The sequence below is a fragment of the Protopterus annectens genome, chromosome 4.part1 (assembly GCF_019279795.1).
Source record: "Protopterus annectens isolate FY-2018-M chromosome 4.part1, PAN1.0, whole genome shotgun sequence".
Classification (NCBI taxonomy): domain Eukaryota; kingdom Metazoa; phylum Chordata; order Ceratodontiformes; family Protopteridae; genus Protopterus; species Protopterus annectens.
In genome coordinates this window covers 132,943,203-132,967,912 of record NC_056734.1, presented here as the reverse complement: position 1 = coordinate 132,967,912, position 24,710 = coordinate 132,943,203, and the positions used below count along the sequence as shown (strand labels likewise).

Here is a 24,710-nt window from a genome sequence, read left to right as displayed (position 1 = left end):
AATAGAAATAATATTGATTTTAAGTCGTTACGATTACAAAACAATAAATGCTGGTTCTATAGAAATGGAGAAGCAGTGCTGCTGACGTCAATTCATTAACTGCAGTATAGGTCAGTGACGTAAATGTACTTGCACAGGACCAGCTCTCTGGGTGAGGTGGGTGAGACATCAGTCTAATATTAAATCCTGTTTGTGAAGATGGGGAATATTGTTTAACTTCTACCATGTTTTGTTTAAGTATTAGTATCAGATTTTGTCTAGCCTCTTCTGTAAGGTAATCCAAAATATTTTCCCGGGCATGCTAAAAGAAATGCGCTTTTACTAGTTATTTGGTCTGTTTTCTCTGTGGGCAGGGGAAAAACAGTGGCTAAAACACAGATAAAGCGGGCTCAGTTCAGTCATGCAGCATGAGTATCGCAAATCAAGGAACGAAGCAAGGGTGTATCCAGGCACACTCTTTGTACTCTACTGAGCACATCTTTTTTTCTGAGCATCATATCAACATGGTTTTTTCAGGTTGTATTTATGTTTACAACTGTCTAAATTAATATCTTTAACAACAGGTGCAATATTACTAATCTAAATGTTACTTACATTAATTAAGTGCTTGGGGGGGGGGTACCATTTTGAGAAATGTGCCATTTTTAAGTGATTGGTGTCCAAGGGGGTAGCTCTAAGAGCTTGTGAGTACAACACAGAATTTGTTTACTACACTCCTGAATAAAAGGCTCATATCCTTAGATCTGAGTATATTTCCTTTACAAAAATCTTAGCTGTGGGCAATAGAAGGCCGTGTAAAATTTAAAACCGCAAGTGTGTGTGTGTGTGTGTGTGTGTGTGTGTGTGTGTGTGTGTGTGTGTATCTATTATATCTGTGTATATGTGTGCCTACCTACCTATCATGAATAAGTTCCCGTCTGAGGCCAAAACCAGACATAATTCAGTTGCAAGGAACTCCTTGTATAAAGCTAGTTATACAAGAAGGCGATGTGACTGTCCAGATGTTGCCTAGCTCAGCATAACATTGTGTGAAACTTAATATGTAACTGAAGGATACCCAATTTGCTCATCAAGTACACTTATTACATCTGCAGCACTTAAATCACGAGACACTGAAACTTACAAAGTTAGTTACATTTGTTAACCAGGTAGACACAACGAGTCCTTAAATTAACAAGATGACCTCTGAGTGCTCTTGAGTTCATTTACCCTATTGTTTCCTTTGGATATTAACAATTCTGCCTACATTAACATTCTCACTTTGTGGTATTTGGACGAACACTGCATAAACTAAACTTCTGTAGTACTACTGAGATAATATCAATAACATATCAATGTCTTTTGCCTACCTCTTCCCAGAGTGCCCGGATCCTCCTGACGTCAGCCATACTGTTAGCCAGCCATCTTTTCTGAGGCGGCAGTGCAGCAATTTCCAGCTTAGATAGTACTTCGGAGTGCCAGTGCCAGACGCCACAATGTGAGTAGTACTATGCCTGAGACAAGCCATGAAATATTGTTTTGAGTGTTTGTAACTTGTTCACTCCCTCCCTTGTTTATAGTGCTGTGATGTGCGTTAAGAAGCTCAAGCCCTGTCCACGGCTGTGGTGCTGAAAGTAAGCGCTTTCGATCGTGCCAGGTGATAGCCAGGTAGCTTTTAAAAGTGCCACATTGGTATTCCGTGAAAGTATTATGAAAGGAGGCGCTTATATAACTAGTGTATACAGAATGAGCAGTTTATAAAGTATGTTAGTATTTATAAAACAAATCAGATACTCCTAAATGCAAAGGTACAGCGAAAACTGCTCAAGTAGTCTTAACAACTGTTGATTGCTATGAGAATGGTTAGCTGTTAGAGTAGATACCCTTGGTGCTGGTGCATAGTAAATATTAAAACAAATCTGCATTCTTGATGGTGACTTGATAGCTAAGTTCTTGCACGCTAATTTTCAACAAGTGAGGTTATTTGCTTTCATACTGCAGTTGTAAGACAGGTTTCTTTTGCTTCGTCGGGAACTAGGGCAACATTTCTCAATTCAAATAGAAATGTGAGTGGATAATAGATACAAGAGGGTAGCAAGAGGCACTTCTTCTGTCAATGTTACTAGAACTTGAAAGTTCTCTTTAAATGTTCTCTTAAACAGTGTATGTGATGGGATTAAGGCGTTTAATGACACTTGGTGTGTTGTAGCGGAACAAAGCACCCAGACCAACATCTGTAGTATTATGCAAAAACGTATTGGGAGTCAAGCAGTCGAATAAGTATCTCGTTATAAACAAAACACTGTTTCGTGACTTTAGCAGATACTACTAAATACACAAAGTGTTCCTTCTAGAATTACTAACTCACAAAAGGGTAAAGGAAACGTTTATTCACGGCATGTGGAGACTTGTTTTTGACACTGGATCATAATAATTCCTTAGGTTTATATGTCTGGGTCTGGTGCTTAGGTTATCGCAGATATATTCTTAATTTATCCAGGTTGATTTAAAGAGGAAATACAATGCAAGGCAAGGCTCTTCAAGGCAGTTAACATAATAACAGTATTCAGCTATGAAACAAATATTTTCCGCCTGTGCTTATTTTCTCTGAAAAGAAATTGGTTACCTTACAGTAATGTACTTCTATCGTAGTTACTGCAAACCATATATTTGGTACGGCATCAGTATCATAACTACGTTAGTACTGAAAAATGCAGTTATGTACATATATGAGATGCCTCCGCTCTGACAGAAACCAAGCAACATCACTTTTATTAACGGCGAAGAAGGTATAGACAAGTTAGAGTTTGCATTGCTGCATCCGTTTTGCGGTGCCAGGAGCAAGTTCCTCAGCCAGTGCTGTAGTCTGTGTTCACTTCTCCCCAGATAGTTGTCGCTGTAATGCCAGTGTTGGAAATAAGGAAGCGACATGTGGAACAGAATGAGACCCGCCGACTCCAAAATACTTAAAGCCACACTTGTGTTTTTAGAAAACGGTAACATGCTTCTAAAGGCGGATTTAGTGCGGTACGATTCATTTATAGTCAAGCCTCCTTCCAACATTGAAAAGTTGAACTGGCATCCAAATATCCTAGTTTGTTGAACGTTTTTTTTTTTTTTGAGTGTCAGGTGAAATTTCAGTAGTTTCCCTCAACTGTACAACAGTTAGTACCAAAATCTACTTTTCTTTTGTACAATATGGAGTAATACAAAAAACGATATTTTTCCACTCCTGTAAAAGCAATACCGGAACTACAAAAACGTCCTTGTACAATAGCCTGTTTGAAGTGAAATAAGATGATTTTATAACCCCGTTTCGAAGAGACGACCTGTGATAGTCCACCGATATCGCACATTTCGAGTCTGAATGCGTTTGGAAGATAATACATTGAATTTCAAACTGATTCCTGTTGTCCTACTTTTTATAATATTAATCGGGATTTGTGTTAACCATTTCTAGATAAAAAATATAGCTTGTGTCAGTTATCCCCTTGCTGCGTTGAAGCATGTTGATTGCAAACGGTGAAATGCAGTATGACTTCATTTAGTAGTAAGCAGTCACTGCATCAAGATATGAGTCACCTTTCCATGGAAATCATATAGGTAAGACATGACGGAAGCCATCCCACGCAGTCCCTCCTAATAACCTCCCTGGATTTACTTCTGAACATAATCCTAGAGGGGGTGTATAACGGCTAAAAGGGGGTAACTGATAAACTACGATCCAGTTGCGCTTGCCAACGTGTATATAGCCGTTTTGCGATCAGTTTTATGTCTTCCTATCACTACCACTAGCCAGACGAATTAGATTTGTGCACGACGTTGCCATGTTGTCACAGTATACACTGAAGTAGTTTTAGTATTTTATATATACTGGGCATACCCCTCAACTTCTTAACACAAGAAATCTGGACAAAGCCCAGAATAATGGGGAGAAAGACCCAAAAATAGGGAGAGGTTTTAATATTGCTCTTATAAACGTAGCTAGTTGCTATGATAAAACGTTTGTAATAGCATGTATTTTCTGAAGGATATAACATGTGTAACTTATATGTTGTGCCATTATTAAAAGACTTCAATCCTCAGCAATTTGCTAGGAAACCTTAAATTTTATGAGGAACAGACCAAAAATGTAAGATACAAATCTGGACATTCTGCAAAAATCTGGACAGTTAAGAGGTATATGTCTCAAAACTGTCCTGAGTTTTATATAATGTCCAGATTTTTGCCTCATATTTTAATCTGATCCTCATACAAATTGGGGTTTCTGGAAAATCATTGAGGATTAAAGTCATTAAATAATGACAGAGATTTGAGCTTCAGATTTCATATCCTTCAGAAAAAGCATGCTAAAGCAAAAGCTGTTATTCTAGCAACTTTCAAAGTTTATCTTCTTCTTCTGGCTTTTCCCAGTTAGGGGTTGCCACAGCAGATCACATGTCTGCTCATGATTGACAGTGGAGTTTTTTATGGTGTTGAGTTGCCAGCCCAGTACCCAACCTTCCACAGAAGGCACACATACACACTCACACCTAGGGCCAATTTAGAGTGTCCAATCCACCTACAGCATGTCTTTGGGAGGAAACTGGAGCACCCGGAGGAAACCCATGCGACCACAGGGAGGACATGCAGACTCTGCACAGAAGGCACCACAGCCAAGAATCGAACCAGGGAACCTCTTGCTGTGAGGCAACAACGCTAACCTCTGCACCACCGTGGCCACCCTCTAGAACAATATTTAAAATCTGTCCCTAACTTTGAGTCTTTGTCCCACTATTATTTTTGGCTTTATCCAGATTTCTTTTGCTAAGACGTCGAGAGGTATGATGATCCTTGATACGTAAATACTACACATACAGTAAAGGTCTAACACATTAGAAACCTTTACCTTGATAACAAGTAGCTGAGAAGGGCTATACAATACATACCTCTCAACTGTCCAGAGTTTTGCAGAATGCCCAGATTTTTTTACATAATATTTTTGGTAAGTTTCTTATAAAATGTGTGGTTTTCTGGCAAATCATTAGTGACTGATGCCACTAAGTAATTGAGTCTTCATATCCTTTAGGAAAATGCATGCTAATGCAAAACCTATTATTCTAGCAACTTTATAAGTTTACAGGAGCAATATTTAAAATTCAGCCCTGTTTTTGGGCCTTTGTCCCCCATTATTTTTGGCTTTGTTCAGATTTCTTGGACAAAGAGGTTGAGAGGTATGCATATACAATGTTTATAGTGGCAAGGAGTCCTATTTACAAAGGTAATGATCTCAAATGTTCTTTAAGTTAGCTAAATGCTGCTTGCACCTCAGTGAACCCATTGTAAATACTGTGCTGCTTTCTTAAGGATTATAAAATCCTACTACAGGTGTCTGCATGCTCCTAGCTTGTAATACACTTGCTAGCTGCTAGTTGCTTGAAAAAGTAAGTGCTTGAATTTCCACTAGCCCAAACTCCTGTTGTTATGTATCCCTCCCATCACCCAACCATATAAAACTGTCTAGCCCTACCAGAACCTAAAGTCTAACCCTAAAACCTCCAGTTCCCAACTCAAGCCCTCCCTCACTTACCCTAAACTACATTCCTACTCTCTAACCCTAAAGTCTCTGATCACTTCCTAAACCTAAAACAACCCCTTCCCTAAATCTAAATTCCATGACTGTTTCTTAATCCTAAAACTCTCCTCCTGCTCCCTAAATCTAAAACTCTCTTCCTGTTCCCTATACTTAAAGCTCCCTTCTTGCTTTGCAACCCCAAAGCATCCTTCCTGTTTGCAAATCCTAAAATCCCTTTCCTGCTTCCTCCCCACAGCTGCTTGCCCATACTAATTTTCAAATTCAAGTGTAAGCATCAGCTATACAAGCTAAAAGACAATCAAGTCCTGGCTTCCAGACAGTGTTTTCTGAGCAACTGGGACACAAGTGCAGAAGTGTAGCTAGGGTGAGCAAAGGGGCAGCCACCCCCATTGCAAGTTGTTAAGGGGCATGATCAGCAGATCCATTTTCTTTTCCTCAACTTTGTGTTGAGGTGTGCCAGATCAGGGAGCAGCACCAGGTGCCAGTCAGATGAGCCAGTTATGATGCTGCTCAATTACTTGTAGTGTGCATGTCATAGCATCATTGTTACTGCTGAAATAGTCACATTGACATATGTGTATATATGTGCCAGATAGACTTCCTGCAGTGCCTATTGATAACAGTTTTTGCTTGATATTAATATATAGAGTTATTATTTCAGACATAGAACAGCTGTTTTTAATTGTTGTAACCAGTCAGTGTTAAAGTGAAAACCAACAGTTATGGAGAATCACTATTGCCTGGTTGAATGTCTTACTTAATCACTATTGTCACCCCATAGGTTCATAGGATGATACTAGGCTATTGGCCCTTATAAGCCTAGCCAAGAATTTGACCTATTTTCCCACAAAGTCAGCACCTGTTTTCCCTGTCCAGCAGGAACACAGTTGGGATCCCAGGGGTATATTTTCTGTTTCCCATCCACTCATCCAGGTTCCTCTTAAAGATGGCTAGTGAGGTACTCTGCATGACATGGAAAGGAAGTCTATTCCACAGAAGGGGGAGTCATTTGGAGACAAATCTATCCCACCAACAAGTTCTATTAATGTCACAGACCAGGTTGAAACCTTGTGTGCAGGTTGCATGAGTGGAATTTGACTCACGGATATGCAGCAACTCCATCAAGGCGGAGTCTGAGATGGCCTTGTATGCCAGACACAGGTCACCTCTGATCTGTCTGTATGAGATTGAGTAGAGGGACAGGGCTTTTAGCATATCTGTATAGGATAGATGTTTGAGACCCTGGATTTTCCTGCTCAGGAACCTCTGTGGTCTCTCCAACTGCTGTATGTGCTTGGCAAGGTACATGCTGAGGGGGCATTGCACTTGATAATGGGTCTGATAAGGGAGGAGTATAGGGATGTTATGACCTTCTTGTTCCTGAATGAAATACCTTTACTTATGAGGTGGGACATGTAGAAAACCTTCTGTACAACGGAGGCAACATTGTGGTCAAAAGTCAGGTTGCTATCAACCTGGGTGCCCAAGTCCCTCTCGACTGATTGTGTGCCTAGTACATTGTTATTAATGTGATAAATAGTGGGGACACCATTTTCTCCAAAGGAATGATGATGCATTTTTTGGCATTCAGTTTGAGGCCATGCTTCTGGAACCAGTCGTTAGTTTTGTTAAAGCCATCTTGGAGGATGTTCACATCACTAGGGGAATTTATGACAGTGCCCAGCTTGCAGTCATCTGCAAACTTGGTCAGCCACAAACCATTGGTTTTGGCTTGCACCTCAGAAAAGTATATCCCAAACAGTAGAGGCCCCAAGACTGATCCTTGGGGTACACCGATTGTTACAGGTCTACTACTAGAGGTGGCTTCCCCTATTTTGACTGTGTGGGTTCTATCAGTGAGCCATTCAGGTATCCATCTGGTAACATATGGGTTGATACCTAGCTTGGAGAGTTTATCTATTATGACCAAGTGAGGAATAGTGTGGAAGGTGTTGGCTAGGTCAAGGTAGGCAGTATGCACTGTCCTGCCCTCATCCATAGCTTTGGTGACTGTTTCAAAGAAGGTGATCAAGTTTAACAGGCATGATCTCCCTTTGACCAAACCCAACAGTCTGGGATCAAACGTTTGGATGTTGTCAATGTCCTTGTTTATAAGGTCCATGCTAATGCATTCCACCATGATAATGTGTTCCATGGCCTTGCAGATCGGGCTAGTTGGGCTGGTAGGCCTATAATTGCCTGGATTGGTGGATGCTCCACCTTTGTGCAGAGGGATGACAGTGGCTGTCCTCCATCCTGCTAGGATGAAGCCAGTGCATATGTTTTGGTTGAATAGAGTGCCTAGTGGTGCTGAGAGCTCTTGCCTGAGTTCATGTAGGACACAGCCAAGAATGTTGTCGGGTCCCATGGAGGCTTTATTTTTTGCCTTTGAGAGGGTATTAATAAGCAGCTCCCTGGTGATGAGTAGAGGGAGGCAGGTGCTGGAGATGTCCTGGTTTACTGATGGGGTAAAGTTTTCACTGAACTTGTCTGCCAGCAGGTTGGCTATATCTATGGCATTTATGTATGTGGTATTCTTGATCACCAATTCAGAACATATTTGGGAGTTACCTTTGTGATTGTGGACATATGTGAAGAAGGCCTTGTGATTGTCCTTAGTGGATGTGGCCAATTTGGACTCAAAGTCTTAGATGATTTCACCAGTAACCTTATTTGCTTGTTCAGACAAAGAAGAGATTGCTTCCAACTTGGCACCTGCTCCTTCTTGGTCCTGGACATGGCCGGCCTTAGGCATAGGCCAACTAGGCAGCCGCCTAGGGCACCGCTCTAGTATGGGCACTTTTCCAGTATTTATTTGGTGTAGGTAGACTAGGATGGGGGCACCAGATGGTGTGGTGGGGGGCGCCGTGGAGCCCTTTTGCCTAGGACACTCCTGGTCCTGGACAGCAATTTTTTCCTTTTATTATCGAGTCTGTTTATTGCTGCTGTCCACCAGACAGGTTTACTCTTCCTTGAGGAAGATGATTTGGTCCTGTCGTGTATTGCTGAGTCCATGCAGCTATGTAGGTGCTCATATAGTTTTTAGGTGTAGGCTTGGACATTAGTGCTTGATTCAACTGAAGGGATGGTGGCTGTGAAGCTGCTTATACCTGCTCTCAGCAGGTTGTAGTCAGCTTTGGAAAAGTTTTTTGTTCGATCTTAGCAATGGGGAGGTCAGGGGAGATGGTGATTTTGAAAGTGATTGTTTTATGGTCAGATCTTAACAAGGAGGATGACACTATATGTGTGCTACAGTGGCTACTCATGTTGGTCAGTACCAAGTCCATGATTTTTTTCTGTCCATCTATATCTAGCTATATGTCTATATATATATATATATATATATATATATATATATATATATATATACACACACTGCGGTGGTGGTGCTGCGGTAGCATTGTCCCCTCACAATAAGACGTTGTCCTGTTCGATTCTCAGCTAAAGCATCTTCTGTGTGGAGACATGCGTGAATGGGCATACCTTCGTTGAAGGTTGTGCTTCAGAGCTGGCAACTCGGTACTTTAAAAATCTACTACCAATCATTAGCGGACCGGAGTTCCGCTGTGGCGACCCCTAACCGGGAAAAGCCGAAAGATACAACAAGATATATATATATATATGATAAAAAGGCCCAACAGAGTTTGTTGTATAACTGGATGATGTCATACCTACATGCACTTCTTAGGTATGACATAAAACCCAGGGCATTATGCACATGCAAATGTGACATCCTATGTTAGAAATTGAGATTTTAAAATCTGAAAACCTAACAGGCATGTAAGAGGATATTTCAGTTAATATCAAGAGCTTAAATAAGCAAAAAAAAAAGAAATAAACAAATAAATAAATAAAAACATTTAAAATACTCCACTCCATCTTTATTTTAAAAAGCTACTATTTCTCACTCATTGAATTACAGAATATGATAAATATAAATTCTACCTGCAAGCTTAAATAGCAGTTAAGGATATGAAGTGCAAACATCTAAAGTAAAGTATTTGTCTAGTGTATGTGTGTGTGTGTGTGTGTGTGTGTGTGTGTGTGTGTGTGTGTGTGTGTGTGTGTGTGTGTATTATACAATCCTCTGTGGCAGAAAAGTCTAGGGAGCCTATAGCTACTGAAGATGAATTTGCACACTAAGGCTCTCTTTCCATCTTCTGTCTAAATTACACATTTTGTTACAGGAAGGAAGGCAGACATTTCAAAATACTGCACAGTATCTGTCTTTTTCTAGTTTTGTACCATGTTCAGGCAGCTTGCAGCTCCAGCATGCCTAAAGGAGTTGCTTTCTTGATCTGCTAACCAGTGAGTGTGTGTCTGTGTATGTGTATGCACTTGTGATATATTTGGAATACACTGACCTTGCAGCTAGAGAGTCATACAGTCATACTGGCTTAAATACTAAGTCATCACTATGACATGTTATTATTGTTATTATTATTATTATTAGTATTAATCTGGAATTCTTCTAAACTCTGTCATCTTGCTAGTCTTGATCAGAATCACATCACATCTGAACCTGCAGGTAAAAATACCATGGCTGACATTTTCTACACGCTACACATAGTGCTGCCAAACATTCTTACTAATAAACTTGTTTGGTGATCTTAGGTCTTGATGACTCACCAAATGCGTTTGTAACATACATGGGTGTGGCATTACAAAAACTATAACAGCAGAATAGAATTCTGTGACTTGTATCTCAAAATATTTTCATCAAAATCTAAACAAAATCTACTCTGTCTTTCCAGAAAAAAATGTTTTTGAAACAAAAACATAGGCTACTTTAAAGATCATGGTGACATACATAAAGACACTCTTTAAAAACAGACCTTTTAAAACAATATACAATGTGTGTGTGTGTGTGTGTGTGTGTGTGTGTGTGTGTGTGTGTGTGTATGCGTGTGCGTGTGTGTGTGTGTGTGTGTGTGTGTGTGTGTGTGTGTGTGTGTGTGTGTGTGTGATAGGGATACTTAAACAAGATACCAGCTTATATGGTAAAGTCACAACAAATCGCACCGGAATATTTTTAACTAAAAACATTTTCTGTCAGGTGGCATTATGTGTATATGATTTACCACATTTAACTTCCTGTAGGGGAACAATTTTGCATAAAAATTTATTTATTTATTTATTTATTTATTTCTGTTTGATTACCGGGGAGGTCCACTGGGCTTGGGGACACATTTTCAGTGGAGGCCCGGGGAGAAAAGCTCCAACAAGGAAATACAACAGTTTAATAATATTTTGATTACCAAAACAGTTTCAATTAACATGAAAAGTCATAGACAGTATGTATTACAGATAACAGGTAGTTACAAAAGAATAAACACTAACAATTTTAATTTTGTTAAGGAGGAAAAAGGCTTACATCATGAAAATCAAATTTTACTGTTTTGTTACCTAAGCTAAATATTTTTAGAAAGGATAAGAAGGTGAATAGGAAGAGGTTAGCCTGGAGAAAAGGGAGAAGATAGTTTAAGAGTTGTAGGCTGAAGAGTGCAGTTGCAAATTCTGTTTAGATAGAGGTAGGAATGAAGTTGGGTTTTGAAGTTATTAAGGTTGGTACATGTCCTTAGTGTCGAGGGCAGGGCATTCCATTTTTTAGCTAGGGTAAAGGATAAGAGAAGCTGACCTGCAGGGCGCTGGGGTTTTTGTACTGCAATCAGGTTTTGTTGAGAAGATCTAAGTGGTCTAAGGGGGGGGTATAAGGTTGTAGAATATTAGAAAGAGCAGGGCAGTTAAAAGGGTGTAGCAATAGTTTGAAGGCTGTGGTGACTTGGATGAAGTTAAGTTGATTGGGAAGTTCAAGCCAGTTAGAGAGTGAAGGGAGGAGCAGTGATGAGAAGAGGATTTGGCATTTGTGACAAATCTAGAGATTTTGTTGTAACATAGTTCCAATTTGGAGGTAAGTGTGGATGAAAGATTAGTGAGCAGGGGAGCTCCGTACAGGAGGGAGGGAAGGAGGTAGGTAGAGGCAAGGGTTAGTCTGGTGTGAGGAGAGAGGAAGTGGTTGTTTCTATACAGTAAGCCTAGTTTTATGTGTGTTTTTTTGATGTTTAGCTGGATATGGGTATTAAATTTTAGTTGATCATCAATTGTAACACCGAGAAGTTTGGTGGAGGGTACAATCTCGATAGAGGAGTTGCTAAGGCTGGTAATTTGAAATGAGTTTTTATCAAGAGAGGAGGATTTAGAGTGGTAGAAAAGGAGGATCTTAGTTTTGTTAGCATTTAGGGAGAGAGGATTTTGTAGCATCCAGTTTTCAGTGGTTGAGAAGGCACTTTGAGTTAGGGCTTGGAGGTCTGTTAGGTTAGAGGCAGAGCAGATCAAAGTGGAATCATCAGCATATTGCACAATTTTGGTGTTAGGAATGGCTTTGTGGAAGTCCTTAATAAAGATATTGAATAGTAATGGTCCGAGTATGGAACCTTGAGGTACTCCGGTAGGGGTAGGAAGAAAAGTAGAGGTGGCTTGACCCCATCTCACAGCTTGGGATCTGTTTGAAAGGTAGCTGGAGAACCAGGAAAGAGTCTTTGGGCAAAGGTTGAGATTAGAGAGGTGATTTAGAAGGTGGGTGTGAGAGATGGTGTCAAAAGCTTTGGATAAATCTAGTAGGACAGAGGATACTATATTACCGGAGTCACAAGCTGAATTGACAGTGCAAGAAGGAGAGAAGGGTGGTGTTAGTACTGTCCTGGGCGGAAGCCGTGTTGGGTAGGAGAGAGAAGTTGGTGCTTGGTAAGGAATGGTAGGAGTTGCAGGAGGATACATTTTTCTAGGATTTTGGATATTGGGAGGAGGATGGCTATAGGGCAGAAATTTGAGACATTACAATTTTTGCCGCCTTTGTGGAGAGGAAGAATGTAAGCGGTACGCCATAGTTTAGGTACGTAGGATTCAAGTAATGACCTATTAATTAGGATGCTGATAGGTAGAGCAATAGAGTCAGAAGCTATTTTTAGGAAGGAGGATGGAATGTTATCAGAGGCATTGGAGCAGGGCTTTAGTTTATATAGAAGTTTCTTTAATAGGTCGGTAGATACTGGTTTGAGTTTGAAAGAGGGGGGGAGAGCAGGTTATGGAAGATTGAGGAGGGAGGGGAGGAAGGTGATTGTTAGTAAATGTCTTGGTTAGCTCAGCGATGGAAGAGGTGAAGAAGGAATTAAATAGTGAGGCTATTTCAAGGTCAGATTTGCTGGTATCAGGACAGGGGTTGTTTTTAGTACCTGGTCTAAGGAGGAAATTGATGGAATTCCAGAATTGTTTGTGGTTTCTAGTATGGATTTCTTGAAGTTTGATGTAGTAAGACTTTTTATCTCTAAGGACTTGTTTCTTGGCAAGGTTTTTTAACTGCTTATACTTGAGGAAGATTTCAGGTTGCTTGTGTTTAATGTAGGTCTTCCAGGTTTTATCCCTTTGGAGCATTATTTTTTTTGTGTCTTTGGTGTGCCAAGGGGAGGTGTTTGCTTTAACTCTTTTTGTTCTTGTTGGAGCTAGAGAGTTAAGGACTGTTAAGAATGTGGAATTGAAATAGTCGACAGCTTCATCTAATGGTAGTATTTTAAGAGAGTCAGAGAAAGAAGTAGGGTTGAAATTAGATAGGTTTTGAGTGTGAGTGCAGCGGTGAGAGTGTGGGGAGGTGGGAGTAGCTCAAATGGAGTAGGCAGGGAGGTGGTCTCCTAAAGGGTCAGGAGTGACACCAGATTTTATAACTTTGTTTGGATGAGATACTAGGATCCAGTCAAGTATGGAGCCAGGGGATTAGCTTTGTTAGGTCTAGTAATGGAGTTAGTAAGTTGGGAGAAGCTAAATAGGTTGATAGTTATCGTGGGATTTGGGTTATAGATTTTTCTGCAATCAATATCTACATCACCCAAAATGAAGGTTTCTAGCTTAATTTTGGAGGAAGTCCAGGAGAGGATGTCTTCCAATGTATTGGTATTGTTGCCTGGAGGCATATAGAGACAAATGATGCAGATAATTTTATGGTTGTTCATTTTTAGTAAGCCAATTACAAGTTCAGCATTACTGAAAGAAGGGATGGGGTTAGGGTAAGGAGTAATGGACAAGAGGTTGGAGTAGATTAGAGAAACGCCACCACCTCTTCTATTAGGTCGGTCAGATCGGAGAGAATGGAATCCTGGGGGTAGGAACTCAGAGTCATTAATGTGAGGTTTTAGCCAGGTTTCAGAGATAGCTGCTATATCCGGAGAGTTATGGTTGAGCCAGGCATGGAAGAGGGATAGTTTATTTTTTAAGCTTTGGGCGTTGATCGTGAGGAATTTGAGGTTTTTATTAGTGGATTTCTTGTTGGTGCTAGGGAGATTTGTAGGAGGGAAATTAGGACCTGGATTGGGGTGAATATCTCCAGCCAAGTGAATGGATGTGGGATGGAGGAGGTGTTTATTAGATTTGTATTTAGATAGAGGAGGCTGGTAGATGTGTGGTTTACATTTAAGGTTTTTATCTGAGCTTGGAAAAAGTTTTACTTTCAGGAGGAGGATTGGGTAGGAGGGAACTAAAGAAGCTGAGATGTTGTGGTAATGGGAGGTAAGGTGGTGTTGGGGAGTAAGAGGAGGGGGGAGTAAATGGACATGAGTATAGCAAGTGATTTGGTATAGAGATATTAGAAGGAAAAGGAAGGAAGAGAGGAGAAGGACCTCGGGAGGAAGGGAGAGCATGGTAGTAGAGGTCAGTTAGAGGAAAACAGAAAAGATAGGTGATGGGGTGTTAGTAATGGGGGGAGTGGTTAAAGGAGGAAGGGGAGGGGAAAAGGAGAGTTGGATTGGTTGGAGGAGGGGGAGGGACTGATGGGGGATAAAGGTAGAGGTACTGTGGAGGGTGGGAATTGGGGGCAGGGTAGGGGAGCGGAGTGAGCCCGCAGGGTGAATGGAGCGGGAAGAGCCAGACAGGTGGGAAAAGGGCCGAAAAACAATCAGTGACATGAGGCTGGATAAGGAGAATTACTGCAGGGTGCAGGTAAATGTTTTAAACTTTGGTTTACAGTTAAAAGCAAGGATGTTATGTTTGGTAAGTGAAGAACTCTCTGAAAGTAAGTATGTAAGTAACTAAATCTTTGAGTGTAGGGCAGAGGCACTTTTGGGCAGAAAGTAAGTAGAGCAGGGAAAAGGGAAATATTGCGGTTCCTTTTAGTAGGAATATGCTGCCACCTAGTGGTAAAAGGAGGGAGGTGCACTCAGAGGGGAAGAGGCTCCTCGGAGAAGTTAGGCTACAGAGATAGATAGAGATAAATAAAGGGAGAATGACTGGGAACTAAGGATGGAGTGCTTGTGCAGTGACCAGTGTTAGGCAACTTTCACGCGCACCGGGTTAGAATGCTGCTCAAGGTTAGGAAGATGCTAGAGAAAAAATATATTTAAGAGGTTACATACACTGAGTCTCTTTAGCAAGGGAGAGTGTCCCAGAAAATTAATAAGGCTCAGGCAGGTAGTCCACGGACGTCTTCTCTTTTGGGAGGAGTAATCACCTGTCTGGTCAGTGAAGAAGGGGGAAACACTCTGGGGAGCAAACTGAGTCTCTTTAGCAAGGAAGAGTGTCCCAAAAAATTAATAAGGCTCATGCAGGTAGTCCACGGACGTCTTCTCTTTTGGGAGGAGTAATCTGCTGTCTGGTCAGTGAAGAAGGATGAAACACTCTGGAGAGCAAACTGAGTCTCTTTAGCAAGGGAAAGTGTGCCAAAAAATTAATAAGGCTCAGGCAGGTAGTCCACGGACGTCTTCTCTTTTGGGAGGAGTAATCTCCTGTCTGGTCAGTGAAGAAGGGGGAAACACTCTGGGGAGCAATGGGAAGCGGGAGCAGCAGCCTGGACACAGGGTTGAATGCACAGAGGGGAAGGACGCGTATGGCCCAGATTTAAAAATGGCGCCTCACAAATCGTCCTGGTGAAATAACATTCAGGGCAGGTAAATTATTAAAATTATTTCTAAAATGATTAAAAAAGGTGATATTTTAACTATAAAGATGTCACTTGCAGTAGGTGATATTAGGCAATACCAGACATTCAAGAGACATTGAAACACTTTGCCTATGACATCAGGCCTCAGAATACATTGAGTGTTCCATTATTGTCCAATACAAATCCTATTAGGATCATAGGCTCATAAGATCATAGGAAGTTACTGGGCTAATTACCCTAGGGCCCTTACAAGCCTAGCCAAGTTCTACCCTTATTTCCACAATCAGCACCTATTGCCCCTGTCCATGAGGGACACAGGTGAAACCCCCAGGGTGAATTTACCCATCCAATCATCCAAATTGCGTTTGAAGAGGGTCAATAAGATGCTCTGTTTGACATGAAGTGGGAGTCTGTTTCAAAGGTGTGGTAACCTCTGGGACACAAATCTGCCCCTCAAGCAGGTTCTATTAATGTCACATACCAGGTTAAGGTCTTTAGAGTGAGTAACCCGTGTATCATTTGACTTACAGATATGCAGCATTTGCAATAAAACAGGTGTGGTAACCTCTGGGAGACAAATCTGCCCCTCAAGCAGGTTCTATTAATGTCACATCCCATGTTAAAGTCTTTAGAGTGAGTAACCTGTGTATCATTTGACTTGCAGAGATGCAGCATTTGCAATAAAACAGGGTCAGCGGTTGCCTTGTATGCAAGGCAGAAATTGCCTCTGAGTAGTCTGTATGAAACAGAATAAAGTGATAGTGATTTCAGACAATCCACATAGGAGAGATGCTAAAGACTTAGAATTTTCCTTGTGAGAAACTTTTATGGTTTCTCCAATTGCTGCAGGTGCTGGAATGGTGCATACCAAAAGGGGCATTGTACTCAGTTATTAGCCTGATGAGAGAAGAGTACTGGAAGGTTATAACTTCTTTTTTTTCTGGAGGCAATGCCCTTACTTATGAGATGATCAATATAGAATGCCCTTCTTACCACTGTGGAGAAATGGTGGTCAAAGGTGACGTTGCTGTCAACCTGAGTGCCCATGTCTGTCACCACTGAGTGCATACTTAAGGTGTTGCTATTGATGTGGTAGATAGCAGGAATATTACCCTTACTGAAAGGGATGATAATAGATTTTTTTCATTGAGTTTATGGCCATGACTTTGGCACCAATCGTTTGTTTAAGACTCTGTTGATATCATTTGAAAATTCTATGACTGCTCCCAGTTTGCAGTTATCAGCAAACTTTGTCAGTCACAGACCTTTAGTTTTTGCTTGTACTTCGGAGAAATAGATTCCAATCAGTAGAGGTCCCAGGACTGATCCCTGTAGAACACCACTGGTTACAGGTCTGCTGTTGGAGGTAGATGCCTCTTTTTTGACTATACGGGTTCTATCAGTGAGCCAGTTAGCGAACCACCTAATGATATAAGGGTTGATACCTAGATGGGTGAGTTTGTCAATGATGCCTGAGTGGGAGTTAGTGTCAAATGCCTTGGCTAAGTCTAGGTAGGCTGTATGCACAGATTTCTCCTCATCCAGGGCCTTGATGACTGTCTCACAGAAGTCCACAAGGTTTAACAGACATGATCTCCCTTTGGCAAATCCAAACTGAGTAGGATCAAGTGGTTGGAGATTACCTATATCTTTGCTGATAAGCTCCATGATGATTTTCTCCATGGCCTTACAGATAAGGCTAGTCAGGCTAATAAGTCTATAGTTCCCAGGGTCAGTGGAAGCACTACCCTTGTGCAAGTGAGTAATGGTGGCCATTTTCCATTCAGATGGGATGAAGCTGGAGCTTAGACTATGATTGAAAAGAGTACCCAGTGGTGTTGCTAATTCTTGTTGGAAGGAAGGAACAAAAAGAAGCCAAAACACTGGTAAACCAAACAAAGAATCAAAAAACCAGTGTAAGGAGTGCTGAACACCAATAAATATCCAGAAAGTCCCAAAGTAAGGAAAGGTTAAGAAAAGACTGTGTTCATAAATCCAAATTCAACACGTTTAGTGAAGGTGAAATGTGGATTGTGAAAACGTGGGAACCTGTGAATTTACCTTCTTTTGGAACCTGCTTGGAACTGTTGGAACCCATGTAGGATGCAGCCTGGGATGTTATCAGGTCTCATAGATGCTGTGTTCCTGGCCTTAGAGAGGCCATTAATGACCTGCTCTTTAGAGATACAAGGTAGGGGCCAGGTAGCAGAGATGTCATGAGGTACATTTGGCAGGAACAAGGGAGTAAAGTTTTCACAGAACCTGTCGGCCAACAGGTTAGCTATGTCCACAGGCTCAGTATATGTGGTATTATTAACTACCAGTTTGGCACAAATCTGGACCTTTAATTTTAGGTTATGGATGTAACTAAAGAACATCTTATGGTTGTCTTTATTTGAGGAAGCTAATTTGGATTCATGATTTGCTTTGGAGTACTTCACAAAACATCTTATTTGCTTGTTTAAGTTGATGAGGGAGTGTTTCCAGTTTAGGGCTTACTCCCGCTTATTCTTAGACAGCAATTTCTTCCTCTTATTGTAAAGCCTGTTTATGGCAGTTGTCCACCAGGCAGGTTTTCTCTTCCTTGTGCAGCTTGTTTAGGTCCTATCAGGTATGGCTGAGTCCATGCAGTCATACAGGTGTTTGTGTAAAGCATTGGTGTAGAACTCTGCATAGTTGCCAGTTCTACCTGAAGGGGGATCTGCAGAGAAGCAATTTATATCATCCCATAAGAGGTTGTAATCTGCTTTGCAGAAGTTTTTTAGTTTAGTTGTTGCTAGGGGGAGGGGGGCAGGTATGATAGTTACTTCAAATGAGACTGTGGTCAGATTTCACCAGGGAAGACCTCACAGTGGGGGTGCTACAGTGGTCCCTCACACTGGTAAGCACCAGATCCTGGATGTTGGCACCTCTTGTGGCAGTGTCAACTAGATGGTCCAGGGAATTAGAGTTAACGAAGTCGAAGAACCTTTGGGCAAGTGAGTTTGAGCATGAGTAATTTGCCCAGTCAATGGATGGGTAGTTAAAGTCACCCAAAGTCATGGTGTTCAGATGTATCTTGATAGACTCAAGTAGATCCAAATAGGTAGAGTGGGTGTCCTGATTCATGGAGGGGGTCTTGTAGCTGGCAGTGACTTGAATATGTGTCCTTCCAACAGTTTAATTACACCTGAAGTATCTCCAGGGAATCATACTGTTTAACCAGTCTGGAGGTGTATTTATCTTTAATGAATATTGATACACCACCTCCTTTAGTTTTCATGCCTTCAGTTTGTGGTCTGAATGTATGGAAGGAGGTATAACCTGGTATGGCTGGGGTGCTCTCCACAGCTGTGATCCAGGTCTCTGTGACTGCACAAATGTCTGCATCTTCCAAGGTGAGGACTACTTCCAGTGAGTGCAGTTTTGTGTTAAGACTCCTAAGCATTTAGCAGCATAACCTCAAGGTTGTTTTTAGATGGAGTTTTTATGTTGGGAATTTTGTCCTTGAGACACCACCTAAAAATGGCACTATGGAGGTGGCAAGAACCTTAGCCAGTAGTTGAAATCCCAGGAGTGACAGATGAAGACCATCTCTGGCAAAGCATTGAGGTCTGTCAATCGTGTCATCCTAGGCTGACAGATACTGGATACCCTTAGAATGACACCAGAAACTAAGCCAATTATTGAAGTCAATCATTTTCTGTTTGTACTGAGGCATCATCCTACGTGAAGGTAAAATGTTGCTTAAGGCTAGGGTCATACCTGCCTGAGACACATAGTCTGAGAGCTCAGTCATGTCTCTCTTCATATAGTCTAGAGAGATACATCTCAAGTCATTTACACCGACATGGACTATGACGGAGTCATAACAGTACCTGTTGTTGAGAGACTTGAGTGCATATGTGATATGGTGTATCCTGGACCGTGACTTTTTCCTTATCTAGCCTGATGAGATGGGTATCTGTGTGTCTCATGATGGCATCACCTATGACTAATATATTTGTTTTTGTGATTTGCCTTAATGGCTTGATGGGTGCACTGATACATGAGCTATTATGTGTATTGTGTACTGCAGAGGAAACATTATGTGTATCGTACTTGTGTTTGTGTTTGGGAGGTCTCTGGTGTTTAGATATATTTCTGGTGAGGACCTCTACATATGTAGGTATGTGTGATGTGGGCTTTGGTGGAGTAGGAGGTGAGGTGTACATGCTGACAACCTGCTCATTGTCATATGTGTTAACTGGTCTGTGAGGGAGCATGGATTCAAAGTTCTTAATATAGTTGCATCTCTCATATGTTGAGTTTGTGTGGACTAGGAGTAGTGGGTTGTCGGTGAACATGAGGTAGTTGCTACACTGCCTCAGGATGCCCATGTCGACCAATCTAGCTGGGGAAACTGTGGGAAATTATCCTTCCATAGTGCTACGTAAATTTATATGGTCAGGAAAAGAAGTTTCACTTAGGAGTGGCTAGTGGGTGAGAGGTGTATTGGTACCTCTGAGGCTAGCTTAGTGTTCCACCTGATAGTAGAACAGGGCCATGAAATACCAATGGAGGATCACAAGTTGAGTGCTAAGGGAAAATTTAACAAGCAATACATTTGCATCTAAAATACCAGCGGTGACCACCGTTATGCAGCAGGGCACGATGGCGCACTACACACAGACAAGTGTAAATCAGGCCTTAAACAAAACAAGAGATAACCCAAACTCAATCTAGCCAATAAAGATGCTCTGTCTGAGCATTACTCCAATCACCCTTGATAAGATGGGTCCCAGACAGCACTCTCCTCCCCAGGGGTGCAGATGGGCCTTTACCTACAGGGATGGCTTGAATTTGATGCTCAGAAGTTACAGAACAGACCCAGAAACAGCAAACCTGGAAGTGGGCTATGTTACAGCTGAACTAGTACAGTACACAGTAAAATGTGGGAAAAAAACAGTTCAGACAATTCAAGAATGCAAATACAAATTAAACATGAAATATAATCAATACATTTGCATCTAAAATACCAGCAAATACCAGCAAATACAAATTAAACATGAAATATAAGAGCAAAAGCAGGCACTTGTTAGATGGAAGCAACGGATGCCTCAGATCATTCAATATTTCAGTGAAGAGCATATCTCTCACCCTAGATTGCCTTAGTCTTGTTATACAAATGAAAAATTAACCCACAATTAAGAAAATAATTCTTAGAATTCCGAAACAGGCTTAATGTGATCACAAACTGTCTACCCTAGGTACAGCTCATAGTGTGATATATCCTAAAGTTAATTATCAGTTAATTAGGTAGAAATTCATAGCCCATTTGGCCGCTAATTAGAAAACCTGCTTGCAAAATGCACAGAACCTGTGGTAGTGGATATTGGAGGAAATCCAACAATTGCAGCTACAAGTGTGACAAGGAAAATCGACAATCACAGAGAATGCAGGTGCCTCAGCATATCAACATGCACTCATTTGTTACACTATGTGAAAACAAACATGGCACATTAAAGGACCAATTTCTTTTACCATAAAAATGGTGGAAATGGGTATGTAAGATGGCAGGAAAAATTGACAGTAAGCAGAGGAGCACACACAAAATAAATAGGGAAAGTATGAATAGGAGTGGCTGATAGGTGCTCATTTTTTGTTTTGTTTTGTTTTAAGAAGGGAAGCTGGGTAAGGATGTCAGGGAAGGTAAAGGTAGTGCAAGAAGCAGAGGTTCAGAATCAGTGACACCCACACTCAAACATATGAGACAAAGACTGAGAAAGAATGTGCTGACATGCTGATGGGAGGCAGTGGATTTAGAGACGCTCAGACAAAGGGAGGACACTGGTGATAGGGAGGCTTGGACAACAAACAGGGGAAGGCATTGGAAGGGGAACACTAGGATGGAGGTAAATGTGGGTATGACCTTCTGTATTGCACTGTTTGTATGACATACAGAGATAGACGAGACAGTAGCCTGACCATTTTCCCCACTGGGTCCAACCTGAGGTGGTGATGGTAAGAACAGACAATGTTATGACTCTGTTACTGACAAGTTGACACATTCTAGGTGTCCGATGTGAACTTCCAGCCACAGGTCTATAAGATATCCCACCACCTTTACTAACTCCCTACATAAAACAAAATTCTCACCCCCTGCAGTGCTACTTGAGAGAACACTGGTAGCATTCCTGATGCATGTGTGTGTGTGCATATGTGCTGTGGAACTTATGGGAAAAACTAATGGTACAGTGGATATAAAGACTGTACACACCCCTGTTAAAATGCCAGGTTTTTGTGATATAAAAAATGAGACCACAATAAATAATTTCAAAATTTTCCCCTATAATGTGTACAATTCAATTGAAAAACAAACAAATCTGTTAGGGGAAAAAATATAAAAAGATAAAAAAAACATGCAATACGCTGGTTGCATAATTGTGCACAGCCTTAAACTAATACTTTGTTGAGTGTGCACAACCTTAAACTAATACTTTGTTGAAGCACCTTTGAGTCAATTACAGCATTCAGTCTTCTTAGGGACACACCTGCCATCAATTAAAGAGACTGATTAACCCCAAATAAAGTTTAGCTGTCCTAGTAGGATTTTCCTGACATTTACTCAGTTGCCTGCTACAGCAAAAGCCATGGTTTGCAGAGAGCTTACAAAGCATCAAAGAAATCTCGTTGTTAAAAGTTATCAGTCAGGAGAAGGGTACAAAAACATTTCCACAGCATTGGATATACCATGGAACATTGGGAAGACAGTCATCAAAAAGTGGAGAAAATATGGGACAACAGTGACATTGCAAAGAACTGGACGTCCCTCCAAAACTGATGAAAAGACAATATGAAAACTGGTCATGGAGGCTGCCAAGAGGTCTACAGCAACACCGAAGGAGCTGCAGGATTTTCTGGCAAGTACTGGTTGTAAAGTACATGTGACAACAATCTCCCATATTCACGATATGTCTGGATTATGGGGTAGGGTTGGAAGACGGAAGCATTTTCTTACACAGAAAAACACCCAGGCCCAGCTAAACTTTGCAAAACAATACATCAAGTCTCCCAAATCATGTGGGAAAATGTGTTATGGTCTGATGAGACCAAGGTTGAATTTTATGGCCACAATTCCAAAAGCTACGTTTGGTGCAAAAACAACACTTTGCTTCACCAGAAGAACACCATCCCCACCGTGAAGAATGGTGGTGGCAGTATCATGCTTTGGGGTTGCTTTTCTTCAGCTGGAACTGGGGCTTTAGTCAAGGTGGAGAGAAATATGAACTGTTCCAAATACCAGTCACTTTTGGCCCAAAACCTTCAGGTATCTGCTAGAACGCTGAATATGAAGAGGAGTTTCACCTTTCAAAATGACAATGACCCCAAGCATACATCCAAATCAACAAAAGAATGACTTCACCAGAAGAAAATTAAAGTTTGGGAATGGCCCAGCCAGAGCCCAGACCTAAATCTAATAGAAAATCTGTGGTGTGACCTGAAGATGGCTGTGCACAAGAGATGCCCTCGCAATCTGACAGATTTGGAGTGCTTTTGCAAGCAAAAGTGGGTAAATATTGCCAAGTCAAGGTGTGATATGCTGATAGACTCCTAACCAAGAAGACTGAATGCTGTAATTAAATCAAAAGGTGCATCAACAAAGTATTAGTTTAAGGGTGTGCACACTTATGCAACCAGCATATTGTACGTTTTTGTTTTTTACAGTTTTCCCCAACAGATTTGTTTGTTTCTCAGTTGAATTGTACAGGTTATAGGTCACATTAAAGGTGGGAAAAGTTTTGAAATGATTTATTGAGATCTCATTTATTTATATCACAAAAACCTGGCATTTTAGCAGGAGTGTGTACACTTTTTATATCCACTGTATATGCCTGTAGACATTAGTTATACCAGGGTGATGTTGTGTACCTCCATCATAATACAGCTATTCTCTGTAACACATCTATGTCTAGCATGTATACAGCAAAATTACCCCAGAGGTCAATATACTGATAAGCTGTATTACTCTGGTCATAATCAGATTATTAGGAAATGGGTTAAATATGCACGCATGCTGCACACCTTAAGACAGGCAGTATTACCTTTACAGAGCCACACTTTTGCAGGCTGCTGGCAGGTGGCAAATATGTTGAAACAGTGAATGCAATTATATTTACCAAATAACAAGAAATAATATGCACCCTTGCACATGGGAAGCCTCTCCATTTGCTGTTTTCCAATATAGCTTTCTAAAAGAATAAAAAAAAATCACAGGTGGAACGTGTAGAAACAGCTGTTCAATAGCATTAATCATATGGTACTTTAAGCAGCATAATCAATGCATTAGAAGCTTCATATTTACATTATATAAACTCTAGCAGCTTCCACAAGCCTCATTGTGCTATGGAAGATTATAATGATGCAATTTCCTAGGCTTTTGTTAACTAAAACAGAAAGTTTCTTCACTATAGGTCATACTTATATATGAGGTAAGTGTAATTAATTGCTTCCTTTTCATAAAGTGTTTGGCTAAAACGGCATTGCTACTGTACTTATTGATATGTTTGTCAATCTTGTAAGACAGATGTGCATTCATATTGAGTACTGTGAGTTGCTATAAGCAACAGAGGATTATCTTGCTATGGAAGGATGAAAATCAATGAGCAGATCTACAATACATTTCCACAGCATGTATGTGTTTTAACATGTTTTGTGAACTTTAACCATGGTACTGCAATCATACAGTGTCAGTTGTACAAGATTATGTTGGATGATGCAGTGTACATGTCACTAACTCCTCATGACAGGTAGGCCACGAGCATGCTAATCCCACTCCTTTACTTCATAGGAGATGTAGGCTGCACTGACAGTGCTTGTAGGAAATCTTTGGGGGGAGGAAGGGGGGAGCAAGGACACTTCCATGTCCATAGTCATGCTGGATATGCTAGCATGATGAAGCACAGGTGGGTCAAAAAGTGTAGGGGAGATTGCGCTATGGCTTATGCATATGAATGTTGGCTGCTTGACACTTGTTGTATTACAGATTGTTATATAGTCCTCTAACAAAAAGGAAAATGCCAGTGCATTCTACATCAACACGCCTGTATACCATAAATGCATATATGCATGGTAATGCATGGTATGGACCATCACTCACTTTCAGGCACCACTCTGTCCTCTATTTAAGGGCTAGATAGTGCATATGACCCTCACAGGAGAGGGTAGTTCCTTGGATAAGTGCATGCACAGTCTCCAAACAGATATCCTGTTAAT

At 41.0% G+C, this 24,710-nt stretch overlaps 1 protein-coding gene across 1 annotated transcript in view; it reads left to right on the top strand.

Moving 5' to 3' along the window:
* Window positions 1-1,367: 1,367 nt before the first annotated feature.
* The window catches only part of LOC122800774 (vesicle-associated membrane protein 2-like), a 592,701-nt gene continuing 569,358 nt past the window's right edge, over window positions 1,368-24,710 (top strand). Inside the window, exon 1 of the mRNA XM_044070033.1 lies at window positions 1,368-1,477. Within this exon, the coding sequence (XP_043925968.1) occupies window positions 1,476-1,477 (2 nt within the window). The 5' untranslated portion in view covers window positions 1,368-1,475. The remainder of the gene's footprint in view (window positions 1,478-24,710) is intronic.